Source organism: Chelonia mydas, chromosome 7, assembly GCF_015237465.2.
Source record: "Chelonia mydas isolate rCheMyd1 chromosome 7, rCheMyd1.pri.v2, whole genome shotgun sequence".
Lineage (NCBI taxonomy): Eukaryota > Metazoa > Chordata > Testudines > Cheloniidae > Chelonia > Chelonia mydas.
This window is the reverse complement of record NC_057853.1, coordinates 35,085,946-35,099,419: the sequence shown is the minus strand read 5'-3', so window position 1 is coordinate 35,099,419 and position 13,474 is coordinate 35,085,946. Positions and strand designations below refer to the sequence as shown.

Here is a 13,474-nt window from a genome sequence, read left to right as displayed (position 1 = left end):
CATTTTTCTTTTAAAAGTTCAAGTTTCCTAATTCCAGCATAGTGTGCCCTTTCTTTGTTGATTCTTCCCCTTCTTTGAATGACATTTGGGTACGCAAAAGAGCAATGGTCACCATTTCCAGGTATCTGAGGAAAAGGATTGATGACGCTCAACATTATAAATGTTACTTTGTAAAAAATCCCAGGACACTTTGCATATTGCAGGTTTTCTCAAGTGTATCAATATGTTTGCAGTTATTTAGAGCTTCTAAATGTGTTGTTGGGAGGATTGTTATATAAACTGGAATGATACAAAAAGGATTGAACACTATTTATTCTTACTCCTACTGTTACGTTGGAAGTTTTACCAATTTGAACAATTTTTTCATATTTTCTGCACTTTTCAGTTTGGCTACTAGTGGTCCATGTTCATCTCTGCATAGCAAAGTTAATTTTAGATGCACAGTCTCAAGAAAATGAAATATAGACGTCATGTTAAAGGGTCTCTTCCAGCATGTCTTGCTCTGGTAAAACTTCCATTGACTTTAATGAACATCTCTAAAGACCTTAAAAATGCCTAAGGGGGGGTACAGGATCAAAACCTAAATGCCATAGTTTACACATTCCTGAAATTCTTATTGCTTTTTTCTTAAAGGCAGGAAAGCTTGCTGTTGACAGAGGCTGGGCAATCAATGTGGGTAAGTACAAATGTAATTAAGCAAATGAAGTTTTACCAACTACTTTAAAAATAATTTATTTCCTCTCAACGTGACCTGTATACTGTTTTATAACAGCCAAACCTACCTCAAATGTAAATGTCCAAAGTTAATTTTAGAGAGGTTATGTTAATTTTAGAATTTCAGAGAAGAGAAGAATAACTTTTAGAGATGAATTTGAGAAGAAAATTAATTTTAGAGAAGAGAATCTTAGTTTCGTAGTATACTATAATCCATATTGCAGTTTTGTGATTAAACAAAACAATCAGATTCTTCTAAGAAAAGAGAACAAACAATGGAATGCTAATTTGTGGGCATAAATCCTAATTGTTTTGTTATTAACTAAATAAAGGTAGACAATATCAGTATGGTATTGAAAAATCTTAATATTTACATGATAAAACCTAAGTTTTCAACTCTAGGATACAGTGATTGAAGCAACAGAAGCTCTTGGAATGAGACATCTAGGAAATTGGGGAGGAAAAAATGGGATTTGGAAGAAAAATTACATGATTTATTGCAATCGGTTTTTAAATTTTCATTAAATCATATTTTTAAAAAATCAGACATGTAACATCAAATACAGCCTCAATAGCAATATACAATGAAATATAGTATGTTTTATGTATATGTTATCAACTGAAATCATAACAAAATTCAAAACCTAAAGAAAATCCATATTTATTACCAGAATAATTTTTCAAATGCCATATAATAATCAAATCTCTAATTACCTTGAATTTGGTTTTATATCGTTCACTGTCGTCATTATCCTGTGTTAAGCGCACCATGGAAGTTTTACAGTTGCTTATTAAATAAACACCTAGTGTGAAATTTACTCCAAGGTCAACACATGGCCTGTGCACCTCTTAAGTCACTATTTTGGAGAGGAAGGATGGTCCAGTAGTATTTGTACTGACTGGGGTCATAGAAGACCTTGGTCCACTGATGACATTGTGTAAAACCTTGGGCACTTAGTTTCTCTGTGCCTCCATTTCCCCTCTGGAAATGGAGATAATAGCATTCTCCTACCTCACAGGGGTTTTGTGAGGAGATAACCTTATTGAAGACTGTAAGGCATTCAGATACTACAATAATGGGGGACATATAAGTACCAAGATAGATAGATAGGGACTTAAGTCATGCATAGGCAATCTGGCCCTCTGCACATAGGTAAATTCCATCCCTAGTTTACAGACAAGGATGACTGTGATTTTAAAAAGATATGTTCAGGTAATAAAATTTTAATAGAAGTTTCACAAATGATTTGTTGTTAATTACTTAAATTATATATTCATTTTCCCCAAAAAAGTAAGGTTTAAAAGATACAGTACTTTTTGTGAGAAAATAAAATTGTTTGAAACTTACTCAGATGAAATATTTGCTGGGAACATAGAGGATCTTAATTATGGGCACAAACGCTATGAATAAGAAAATGTTGTTTGCTTCTAGTGCTCTGTTCCTCATCCTATATTGCAAGATAATCATTGTGGACATAGTTTGTATCCATACTTGCCAAATTAAGAACAACAATACAATATGGCACTTCTGAATAACCAAGTTAGCAATTTCACTGTACCCTTGTTGTACAACTAATGTACAGTATCTGTAAATTTTAGAGGAACATAGAGACCACTGACACAGTCTAGTTTGGCATCCTGCCTCCAGCAGTAGCCAGTAAAGAAGGCTTCAGAAGAAGACAAAAATAAAGTGGAAAAACATTTAAAACTTAAATCTCTTGAAGAATAAATTCAGAGTTTTCACTTTACCTTAATGTTTCTTCCCATCTCATTTGGAGAACACAGGTTTTTTGGAGGAATCTTACTGGGCTGTAGGAAAATTCCTTTTACTCACATATAGAGATTCCTGTATAGAAGTTCAGTGTTCCAACCTATAAATTATTGACATTTAATACACACTTAAATGATGCTAGATTAGAATTGTTGAGAGATTCGTTCTGACTGTAGCATGATTCAAAGTTCTTTTATTTCCATAACTTGCCGCAATGCAGTTTCCCTTCAGCATCCCAAATAAACAGAGACCATATTGCATTTAACTCAACTGCAGGACTTCATTGTTCTGTTTTGTCAATGTCCATTTCTGTTTCACTACAAAACTGAAATATTTAATGCATTTGGTGAATCTACAATGTGAAAAAATAAAAGTTAATGATTTGAGAAATGCAACATGTTTTTTATGGGCACATACATTACATTGCTAACCATCAATTATCAGCACATTTTCATGCAAATCCTATCATGAGGTAAATAAATAGCAAGGGTACCTAACTACATTATTTTGCTAAATAGATGTGCAATAATTTTGCCACAGAAAAAAAAAGAGCACTCCAGAAAGAGATGCACTACACTGAAGTCAGAAATATCCATTTCTTTAATCAAAGAATCTTTGGTCTCTCCCAGCCACAGAAATCTTTGAAACGTATCATGTTGTAGTGAGAGCTTAGTTACAGTAGGTTTGAATTTGTTGTATTTTTAACCATTTGTTTGGTGTTTTCCAGTAGGTCAAGTGGAATGACTGAGATTACTTCATTTAAAAAGAGACTTAATTGTAGTAATAATAAATTATAAAGGGTATAGTGGAAATAAATCTGGCCTTCTTTCTATCCTTTCCCAATAATAGGGCAAAAGGAGGAAGGTCAGTGACTGTAGAAGGAATAGTCAGGGTTATAATTAGCTTTTGGATTTCACAGGGGTCACAGATGTTAAATTTTTCCCCACCTTTTTTTATATTTCTGTGACATTTCTAAAGACGGTAACTCCCATGTAGTGAGCATTTGGGCAGCCATCATGTCGTAAAAAGAAGAATCTGAGCAAATTTATACTTCCAGAGAGAGAGAGAAAAAAACAAATTTGTTATGTGCAAATATAAAATATTACCTCTTTCATTCTTCTGGACACATCTTTCTATTGTTTCTTAGTATAATCCTCTAGTCTACAGAGTAAACATCCAGTATGAAAAAAACAAAGGCAGACATGCTCTGTGGAAATTCAAATGAAATTATGTTTGTCAGTTATATGGGTCAGATATATGTAGCATGTTTATCAGTAAAGTGTTATGGATTTTTACATAAAATGCATTGTATTTGTGATTAAAAATAATTAGTGCTATATGGTGAATGTTTGGTATATATGATTTTAAAGAGTAACTCTTAAAATCCATTCCTGATCTTAGTGTTGATTCAAAACAATATTTTGCATCTATCCTACAATTTAATGTCCCATGGATGAAGGAAGGCCTTGGGTACATTGGCTGCACTGACTGACAGTCAGTGACAGTTCTTGTTTTAGGCTGTTGCTGACCCATGACTTTCAGATTGAGAAGGACTTGCCCATCCCATCCCATCCCATCGCACAACCGCACAAGTTAATTGGGTACATTGTGGGGGTTTTCATTCCCCCCCGTAGATAATTCATTAGGTTATTACTGTGGTAGAAGAAGGTAGTATTCTAGCATGCCTGTTGCCCTGGTTGCTGCCTCAAGTAGGTTTGCCCTTTGCAATTTGATGAGTTGAATTGGCCTCCTGCTTTACTCTAAACTAGAGCACATGGCTCCAGGTGGGTGGGCCATGGATGCAAAGTGCCTTACCACAAAGTCATGGGTTCTAATGTAGTGTATAATCTCCTTTGAGCCTAGTTCTTCAGATGGTTGCAGGATTTCCAGGTTCTGGGGCCAGATCACTTCAGACTGGGACACATAGTGCTTCTTTCTCTTGGGACCTGATAGGCTAAATATATAAAACATGAAGGGGTGACACTGAATGTGATATGCGACCAGGACAATGGGTTAGGGGTTTTCGATGCTTTTTTCAATTTAAAAACGTGATGGTCATTGCTTAAGTAAACAGCAAACAAACACTGACCTTACATTTTGCAGTGACAGTGTTTTCCATAGTATCTAGCTTTTTAGCCTAATATTTCTTTAAAGTTACGTTTTTACATTTAGGTGGTGGCTTCCATCACTGTTCAAGTGATAAAGGTGGAGGATTTTGTGCATATGCTGATATCACACTGGCTATTAAGGTAGTACATTTAAAAATAATTTTCTCTTACTGTTTGTACAAATGAAAATATTATCAACATAAATTTCTTAAATCAGTAGTCTAACTTACATCTTAATAAACAGGAGTAAACAAAACAGTCTGTAGACAGGGATCAGTATTAAAGTAGTCTAGGGACTGATGCTGCAGCATTTATGCATGTATAACTGTCACTGATGGGGGCAATAATTGTGTGGAGAAGGCTGCAGAATCAGATTACTGCAGGTAAATATGACTTAATACCATTTTGTTACAATTCTTTCTTTAAAATAAAAATACTTTTAAAAGTATCATAGATTAATTGTCTTTAAATGTTCAGTGGGAACTGTCCTGGTTCTGCAGTTGGCAAACTTGACACCCACATGGGGCTCCACTGATTTCTACCTAAGTTTGCATGGGCACAGGTGTCCGCCCTCAGGATCTTACCCTTAATGCATTTTGTCTTCCTAGATAAAAATGTTAAGTCTTCGAAAATGATCTTACAAGGGAGGGGAAAGAGTTTGAAATACTTGATTATATTTAGTATGGTATGTTCTATAAACAAAGTATATCACAATATATTTGATAGCATGTTATAAAATACTAACCGAAATAATTAAAATGTTAAGATATAAACAAATATAGTACACTATATGGTGAAGTGCCCTAACTTTTTTTGTATGTTAGTTTACTGATTTGCAAAATTCCTTAATCTGCCCTGGGGCTCCCAGCTATTCCAATGCAAATTGGAAATTATAACTCTTCCATAATTTGTACATGTACTAAAGACATTTTTTACTATCAATTAGTTAACAGTAGTTACTATTATGACTCAAAGAATTTTTTAAAAACGTTAATGTGCTTTCTCAGCCATATGGAATAGCAATTAATGAATTCCACTACTAGCATATAAAGTGACTTTGTAAAATAAAGTTGGATCCCTACTACAACGTTTTCCAACTTTTTTGAGAGAGAGAGGAATGCTCTTTATGCACATTCAGTCTGCATCATTATCACAAACCAGTTAATATATTTATCCTACACAATCCTTTAGAAATGTGAGCCATTGATGATGTGATAACCTGCATCACCTCTTTCAGCTCTAAACACAAGTAGAGGGAACTTTGTTTTTTTCAATTATAAGATTTGAATCTGAAAGCTAGCCTATAAATGTAAAAGCGGCAAAGAGTCCTGTGGCCCCTTATAGACTAACAGACGTATTGGAGCATAAGCTTTCATGGGTGAATACCCACTACAAATGTAGTTCATGTATATAATGTGATGCAAATGCATGGATTCTCTTTGTGTATTGAGTCCATAAGCTTCTCAAGATAATGGTTTTCAAACCATAAGAAAACCTCTGTGTGTTTTATGTAATTATTCCTTCACATATTGTTAAGTTTCCATAATAAAGTGTTTCAAAAATATCTAGCCCTTAATTTTTGGCAAATAAGAAATAGAATAATAGAATATCAGGTTTGGAAGGGACCTCAGGAGGTCATCTAGGCCAACCCCCTGCTCAAAGCAGGACCAATCCGCAATTTTTGCCCTGATCCCTAAATGGTCCCCTCAAGGATTGAATTCACAACCCTGGGTTTAGCAGGCCAATTCTCAAACCACTGAGCTATCCCTTCCCCCAAAATCTTTCAAGGGGGCATTCGGATTTGAATACAAATATATACAGTACATTCTGTTCAAAAATAAAATGTACCATGCAAGTATCAAGCTTCCATTCTAATCTCTCATCTACATTCCTAACTAGTTTTTTTTTTTCTCTTTCCTCTGTACTTACCCATGATTCCAGTTTTTATTTGAAAGAGTAGAAGGAGTGTCTAAGGCCACTATTATAGATCTGGATGCTCATCAGGTGAGTGATTCACATGTTCGTTGCTGTTAAAAAAAAAAAAAAAAAAAAAAAAAAGTTTTACCAAAAAGCAGAAATCCTCAAAAATACAATTTTTCTAACAACTGTATTATGGTAAAAATGTAAGTTACAGAATGCAAAGGTAACCTCAATTGGAAAGGATTTAGGAAATAAATGTGTAGCATAGTAGGCGCAAAGCATCCCACCATAACTCAATTAATTACCTGACCTTTAATTTCTTAAGTTGATATTGTTATATAATTACAGAAATAGTTTCTTAGTTCACTGACACATGAATATAGTCCCAATTTTTTTACTAAGTTATTGGAGAGCCTGCTCTTATCTATTCATTTGTCTGCTAATCAATAGGGTGCTGGTTTCTGACAAAGTGCCATTGGGATTCAGGTTTGGTTGATGATTCCTTCAGTGCTGATTACTGTGCATCTTCTCTAGGTTATATTTAATATTTAAATCAGTCAGGTTTTCCAATTGTTTTATAGTTTTTTCTTCATGCATAAACTATTTTTAATCCTCATCTATCTAGTTCTAAAAATTTGTTTACCTAAATTTGTTCCTCTGTGATTAGCGTCTAAGATTTTTTATTTTTCTCTTTGCTCCTCAAGCTTCATGTATCATTTAGCTTTCTTGTATTACAGTGCATTAAATCAAAACTTTCATAAGAAATCCTTTTGAGCCCATTGAGTTAAGATCCATAGTAGGGGGTTCTTTTTGTTGCACCCCAAGCTAAGTGTCCTGCTGCAGCCACCAACAGATCAGGTTTCTTCAGACCATAATTATTGATTAACTCAGGATTTGGTTTGGAGGATCAGTTTAGCAGCACAAACTAAACCTTAGGACTGGGAAACCAGAGAGTTGATTTGTACAGTGAGTAGGATTCAGAAAATTATACCAGTGTTGCCATTGCCAGGAGTTTGAAAAACATGAGTCAGGCCTCAAAGTATCATTAGGGACCTTTAAGAAAAACACCAAATATCACAAGACTTTCAATAAAATCATGAGAGTTGGCAATACTGAAAATCTAACTCTGTCACTTTCCCTGCATGTGGTAACTTAAATGGAATTTTCACTGCAAATCAGTTGTATTTTAAACAATTTTTCTAGAATTATTATTTCAGATAAGCCAGGGAGTGGTTCCATGCTTTTTGAGGCCAAATTCAGCAGTCCATCCCTAGTCATTAATGCTCTTGAGCATGTGCTTAAGGCCCTTGACTGCAATTGGACTTAAAACTAGGGGTGTCAAGCGATTTAAAAAAAATAATCCCGATTAATGGCATCTCTCCCCTTCCCCCTTTTCCTGGCCCCCAAATACTCAGTAAACCTTCATCATCTTCTCACTTACTTCACCTATTTGGATAAAGATAAGTTTTCATTTTATGTGGAAAAATAAAGCCTCACTTTTTAAAGCAGAGACTCTTGGCCCTGGAATGCAATGTAATCTAAAAATACTGTACTGTGAACTCAGAATGAAGCTGACAACACAGACCTGGCCAAAAAAATAAGAAATCTGACAAGCCAAATTAAAAAGGATGAATGAAGAAAACCATTGCCTACTCTATCAGTCAGCAGCCAGGGTAACCCTCCAGTGGTAATTAACTTACTCTTTAGAAAGATACCTCGATAAAGCAGTGCCATGTATTGCTATTAATTTACCTCCCCACAGATTTAGTCAGTAAAAATTAAGACAGATATGGTCTGAATAACTGGTTATAGAAAATCATGGGATCATCACTTACTGTGTTTGATTATTAATTACTCTACACAACCCTGGTGTTTGATTATATTTTATGCTCCTTAACTGTGGTGATAAAGCTGTCTTAATAAAATGTTCACTGTTGCAAATTTAAGCTGAGTTGTAGCTCCATCATGTGGCTAGAATGTAGAAATATTTTCTCGTCTACCTACGGTGATGCAGCCTAACAATCGTTGAGAATTGTTCAGCATCCCATAAGAAACAAGAGACTCTTAAAGATAATTATAATTATAATTAATTCAGCATTCATAATCATTGCAGCAACTTTTACAGGAGATGAGTTTGACCTTCAGTGCTTGTAATGGGAAGACTGACTTCACGATAATGGAGTACACTATATACACACACACATACACCCCTTCTATAGAAGGAATGATTTACTGTGTGTACTGAGAGCTCTCATCTCTGGTAGTAGGATTTTCAGCAAAATCCTAATAAGGGCTAAAAAGTTTTTTGTGTGGATTTGTTTTATAAACCTGATTAGTCCATACTGTAGATTGATTACCTTTACTGTTCAGCAATAAAAATTATTTATTTTAGAAAAGCTGGTAATGTACTAAAACTGCTTTTAATCAGAAATGTATACCGTATTTTAATGTGGTGTTAATCCACTTTTGAGGCAGTTTCATTGCTATGATGAAACGTAATGATCTAGAAGAATGTTATCTTCCATCATGTCTCTTATCTGCATGCTAAAATTGGCCATGAAACAAGACCAAAGATTATGTAATGTAGTTACTTTGTATTTCTGAAGGGATCTTTGAAAGGGTGTCAAGGCTCCTTGTTAAAATGCTTCTCAAGAAATCTCTGACCTTATAGCTGTTGTGCCAGTGATCTGTAGATTATAGGCTACATCAGTCCCTCCCACAGTTTCCCTTTCTTTAGCAGAAGGAGTATGTGAGGTAGCAGACTAGACAAGAGTCCTCTAACTGTGCAGATCTGCCAGCGTCACGAGGAAGTTCCGTAGATCTCAGGGAACCCGCTGAGCCCATCAGCCTTGGGAACTTGACTCACTCCAGCACTTTACTGTCATTAGTTCCCCATCTTTGTACTACCCTCTTCTTTGGGGCCTGGGAGTAGCAAAGTAGTGAGTAAGAGTTCATGCTCAGCCACCTCTAACAGGCCATATCGGTGGCACAAAAACATGCAGTGGAGCATTCGTGTATTCCCCACCACCCTTTCATATGTACTAGCCAGTTTTAGCATTGTAATGGCTTTTTTTCTCTTGGATGTCTTCAGGACTGGGAACCACAGCAGAGATACAACTTTGCAACTGAATTTTATCAAGTTAACGTTAAATTACACAACAAAAATACTGAAAATATTATTTTCATGGATTTACTCCTATACTTTGAAATCAAATCATTCTGATTACCGTCTTGCTTTCATTCCTTACATAGACTCTGACATAATTTAACATATTTTATTTTGAGAACCACTCATTAGAGATTGTTTTATGCTGTCTGATAGGAGTGCAGATGAATTCAAGGGTGTGGAAAAAGGAGATGATGATCAGAATCTGATTTTCCCTTTAACCATTCCTCTCCCCTACCCCAAAGTCCAATATTTCAATAGAGATTCCTGGCTTTACAATGGTAGAAGGTAGAATGTAATATGTTTCTCATTACGTTTTATTGATATTTTACTTTTGCAGTCTTTCGTGAAGGTTAATTAACTTTTTCAACATTTCATTGATTATCAAAAAAACCTCTGGTCTCATTTTACATATTCTCAGTAGCTGACAAGCTTCTGGAATATAGTGTGGTTAAAGCCTAGAGCTTGGTCTGATTTCTATTCTTGGCTTGGGTACAGACTTCCTTGTGACACTGAGCAAATTGGCTGCTCCGTTCCTTAGTTTTCTTGTCTGCACAGTGGAGATGAAAATACTTTTGTATCTGCAAAGGTGTATTGTAATGCTAATTTCAGTAATATTTGTAAAGCACTTGGGGAGCCTCATTTAAAGATGCAAGTATTATTATTCACAACATCAGAATAACCTTTAAGGATATAAACAAGAAAAAGTACCTAGGACATTAAACACTGTATCATTGTATTCTTAATTTCCTTAATGCTCATAGATTCTTTAATACTGTGTTTGCTTGCTAAGATCAACCTATTGAAATTTTCTTATAGGGAAATGGCCATGAGAGAGACTTCATGGATGATCATAGGGTTTATATTATGGATGTGTACAATAGATATATTTATCCGGGGGATGGCTTTGCTAAACGTAAGTACTTTTCAAACTGATATGATCTTAAAGTATTAAAAATGTATTTACCACAGAACAATTGCTCCATTCACCACTGAAATGCTGCTCACTCTGATGTGAAATACAGCAACACAAAAATATTCATGAACTTAATGTAAGAAAATTCCCTTTGAGGATGTTTGCAAAAACTTGCAGCAAATATTTGAACTTCAGTATCTATCATGGTTCTGATTAGCCATGAGTCACATGTTATTGGTTCTGGTTCATTGGCTGGCTGAGATTGGACCCCTAGTGGTCAAGACGGAGGGTTAGAAGTCATTTAGGGTATGTCTACACTACGAAATAAGGTCAATTTTATAGAAGTCGATCTTTAGAAAGCGATTTTATACAGTCGATTGTGTATGTCCCCACAAAGTGCACTAAGTCGGCAGAGTGCATCCTCGATACTGTGGCTAGCATCAACTCACGGAGCGGTGCACTGTGGGTAGCTATCCCACAGTCCCCGCAGTCTCCGCTGCCCACTGGAATTCTGGGTTAAGCTCCCAGTGCCTGATGGGGGCAAAAACATTGTTGCGGGTGGTTTTGTTGTCATCAGTCTCCCCTCCCTCAGTGAAAGCAACGGCAGACAATCGTTTTGCACCTTTTTTCCTGGGTTACCTGTGCAGATGCCATAGCATGGCAAGCATGGAGCCCGCTCAGCTCACCGCTGCTGTTGTGAGCATTGTAAACACCTCGCACATTATCCTGCAGTATGTGCAGAACCTGGTTATGAGATGCCAGCACGAGGATGATTGTGAGGAGGACGTGGACACAGACATTCCTGAAAGCATGGGATGTGGCAATTGGGACGTCATGGCGGCATTGGGTAAGGTTAATACAGTGGAACGCCGATTCTGGGCCCGGCAAACAAGCACAGACTGGTGGGACCACATAATATTACAGGTATGGGATGATTCCCAGTGGCTGCAAAACTTTTGCATGCGTAAGGCCACTTTCCTGGAACTTTGTGAGTTGCTTTCCCCCAGCCCTGAAGCGCAGGAATACCAGGATGAGAGCTGCCCTGACAGTTGAGAACCGAGTGGTGGTAGCCTGTGGAAGCTTGCAATGTCTGACTGCTACCGGTCAGTCAGGAATCAGTTTGGAGTGGGCAAATCTACTGTGGGGGCTGCTGTGATCCAAGTAGCCAATGCAATCACTGACGTTCTGATATCAAGGGTAGTGACTCTGGGAAATGTACAGGTCATAGTGGATGGCTTTGCTGCAATGGGGTTCCCTAACTGTGGTGGGGCGATAGACAGAACACATATCCCTATCTTGGCACTGGACCACCGTGCCAACCAGTACGTAAATCGCAAGGGGTACTTCTCAATGGTGCTGCAAGCTCTGGTGGATCACAAGGGACGTTTCACCAACATCAACGTGGGATGGCTGGGAAAGGTACATGACGCTCGCATCTTCAGGAACTCTGGTCTGTTTCAAAAGCTGCAGGAAGGGACTTTATTCCCAGACCAGAAAATAACCATTGGGGATGTTGAAATGCCTATAGTTGTCCTTGGGGACCCAGCCTACCCTTTAATGCCATGGCTCATGAAGCCATACACAGGCAGCCTGGACAGTAGTCAGGAGCTGTTCAACTACAGGCTGAGCAAGTGCAGAATGGTGGTAGAATGTGCATTTGTATGTTTAAAAGCGCACTGGCGTGGTTTACTTACTCGGTTAGACCTCAGCGAAACCAATATTCCCACTGTTATTACTGCTTGCTGTGCGCTCCACAATCTCTGTGAGAGTAAGTGGGAGATGTTTATGGCGGGGTGGGAGGTTGCGGCAAATTGTCTGGCAGCTGGTTATGCGCAACCAGACACCAGGGCGGTTTGAAGAGCACAGGAGGGCACGGTGCGCATCAGAGAAGCTTTTAAACCAGTTTCATGACTGGCCAGGCACTGGTGGATCACAAGGGACGTTTCACCAACATCAATGTGGGATGGCCAGGAAAGGTGCATGACGCTCGCATCTTTAGGAACTCTGGGCTGTTCGAACAGCTGCAAGAAGGGACTTTATTCCCAGACCATAAAATTACCATTGAGGATGTTGAAATGCCAATAGTTATCCTTGGGGACCCAGCCTACCCTTTGCTCCCATGGCTCATGAAGCCATACACAGGCAGCCTGGACAGCAGTAAGGAGCAGTTCAACTGTAGGCTGAGCAAGTGCAGAATGGTGGCAGAACGTGCCTTTGGACGTTTAAAAGCTCGCTGGCGGTGTTTGCTGATTAGATTAGACCTCAGTGCAACCAATATTCCCATTGTTAGTACTGCTTGCTGTGTGCTCCATAATATCTGTGAGAGTAAGGGGGAGACGTTTATGGCGAGGTGGGAGGTTGAGGCAAATCGCCTGGTGGCGATTTTGAGCAGCCAGACACCATGGCGATTAGAAGAGCACAGCTAGGCGTGCTGCGCATCACAGAGGCCTTGAAAACCAGTTTCATGACAGGCCAGGCTACGGTGTGACAGTTGTGTGTTTCTCTCCTTGATGCAAACCCGCCTCCTTTGTTGATTTTAATTCCCTGTAAGCCAACCACCTTCCCCCCTTTATTTCCTTTGCCAGCTGTGATCGAAGTCATTATTGTTTTGAAACCATGCATTCTTTCTTTCTTAATTAAAAAAAAAGTGAGATAACTGACAAGGTAGCCCGGGTGGGGTGCGGGAGGAGGGAAGGACAAGGCCACATTGCTCATTGTAGCCACACTACAAATCAAAGCTGTTTGAATGACAGCGTTCTGTTGCTTGGGCCATCCTCTGGAGTGGAGTTACTGGGTGCCCGGAGCCTCCCCCTGCGCATTCTTGGGCGTTTGGGTGAGGAGGATATGGAACTTGGGGAGGAGGGCAGGCGGCTATAGAA

The 13,474-nt window shown here is 38.1% G+C and overlaps 1 protein-coding gene across 2 annotated transcripts in view; it reads left to right on the top strand.

Annotated features, from left to right (window-relative positions):
• Window positions 1-13,474, top strand: part of HDAC11 (histone deacetylase 11) — a 67,542-nt gene that overhangs the window by 35,281 nt on the left and 18,787 nt on the right. For both annotated transcript variants that reach the window (XM_037904724.2, XM_037904725.2), the window contains exons 5-8: window positions 634-676; window positions 4,658-4,734; window positions 6,535-6,597; window positions 10,499-10,595. In XM_037904724.2, coding sequence (XP_037760652.1) covers window positions 634-676; window positions 4,658-4,734; window positions 6,535-6,597; window positions 10,499-10,595 — 280 coding nt within the window. The remainder of the gene's footprint in view (window positions 1-633; window positions 677-4,657; window positions 4,735-6,534; window positions 6,598-10,498; window positions 10,596-13,474) is intronic.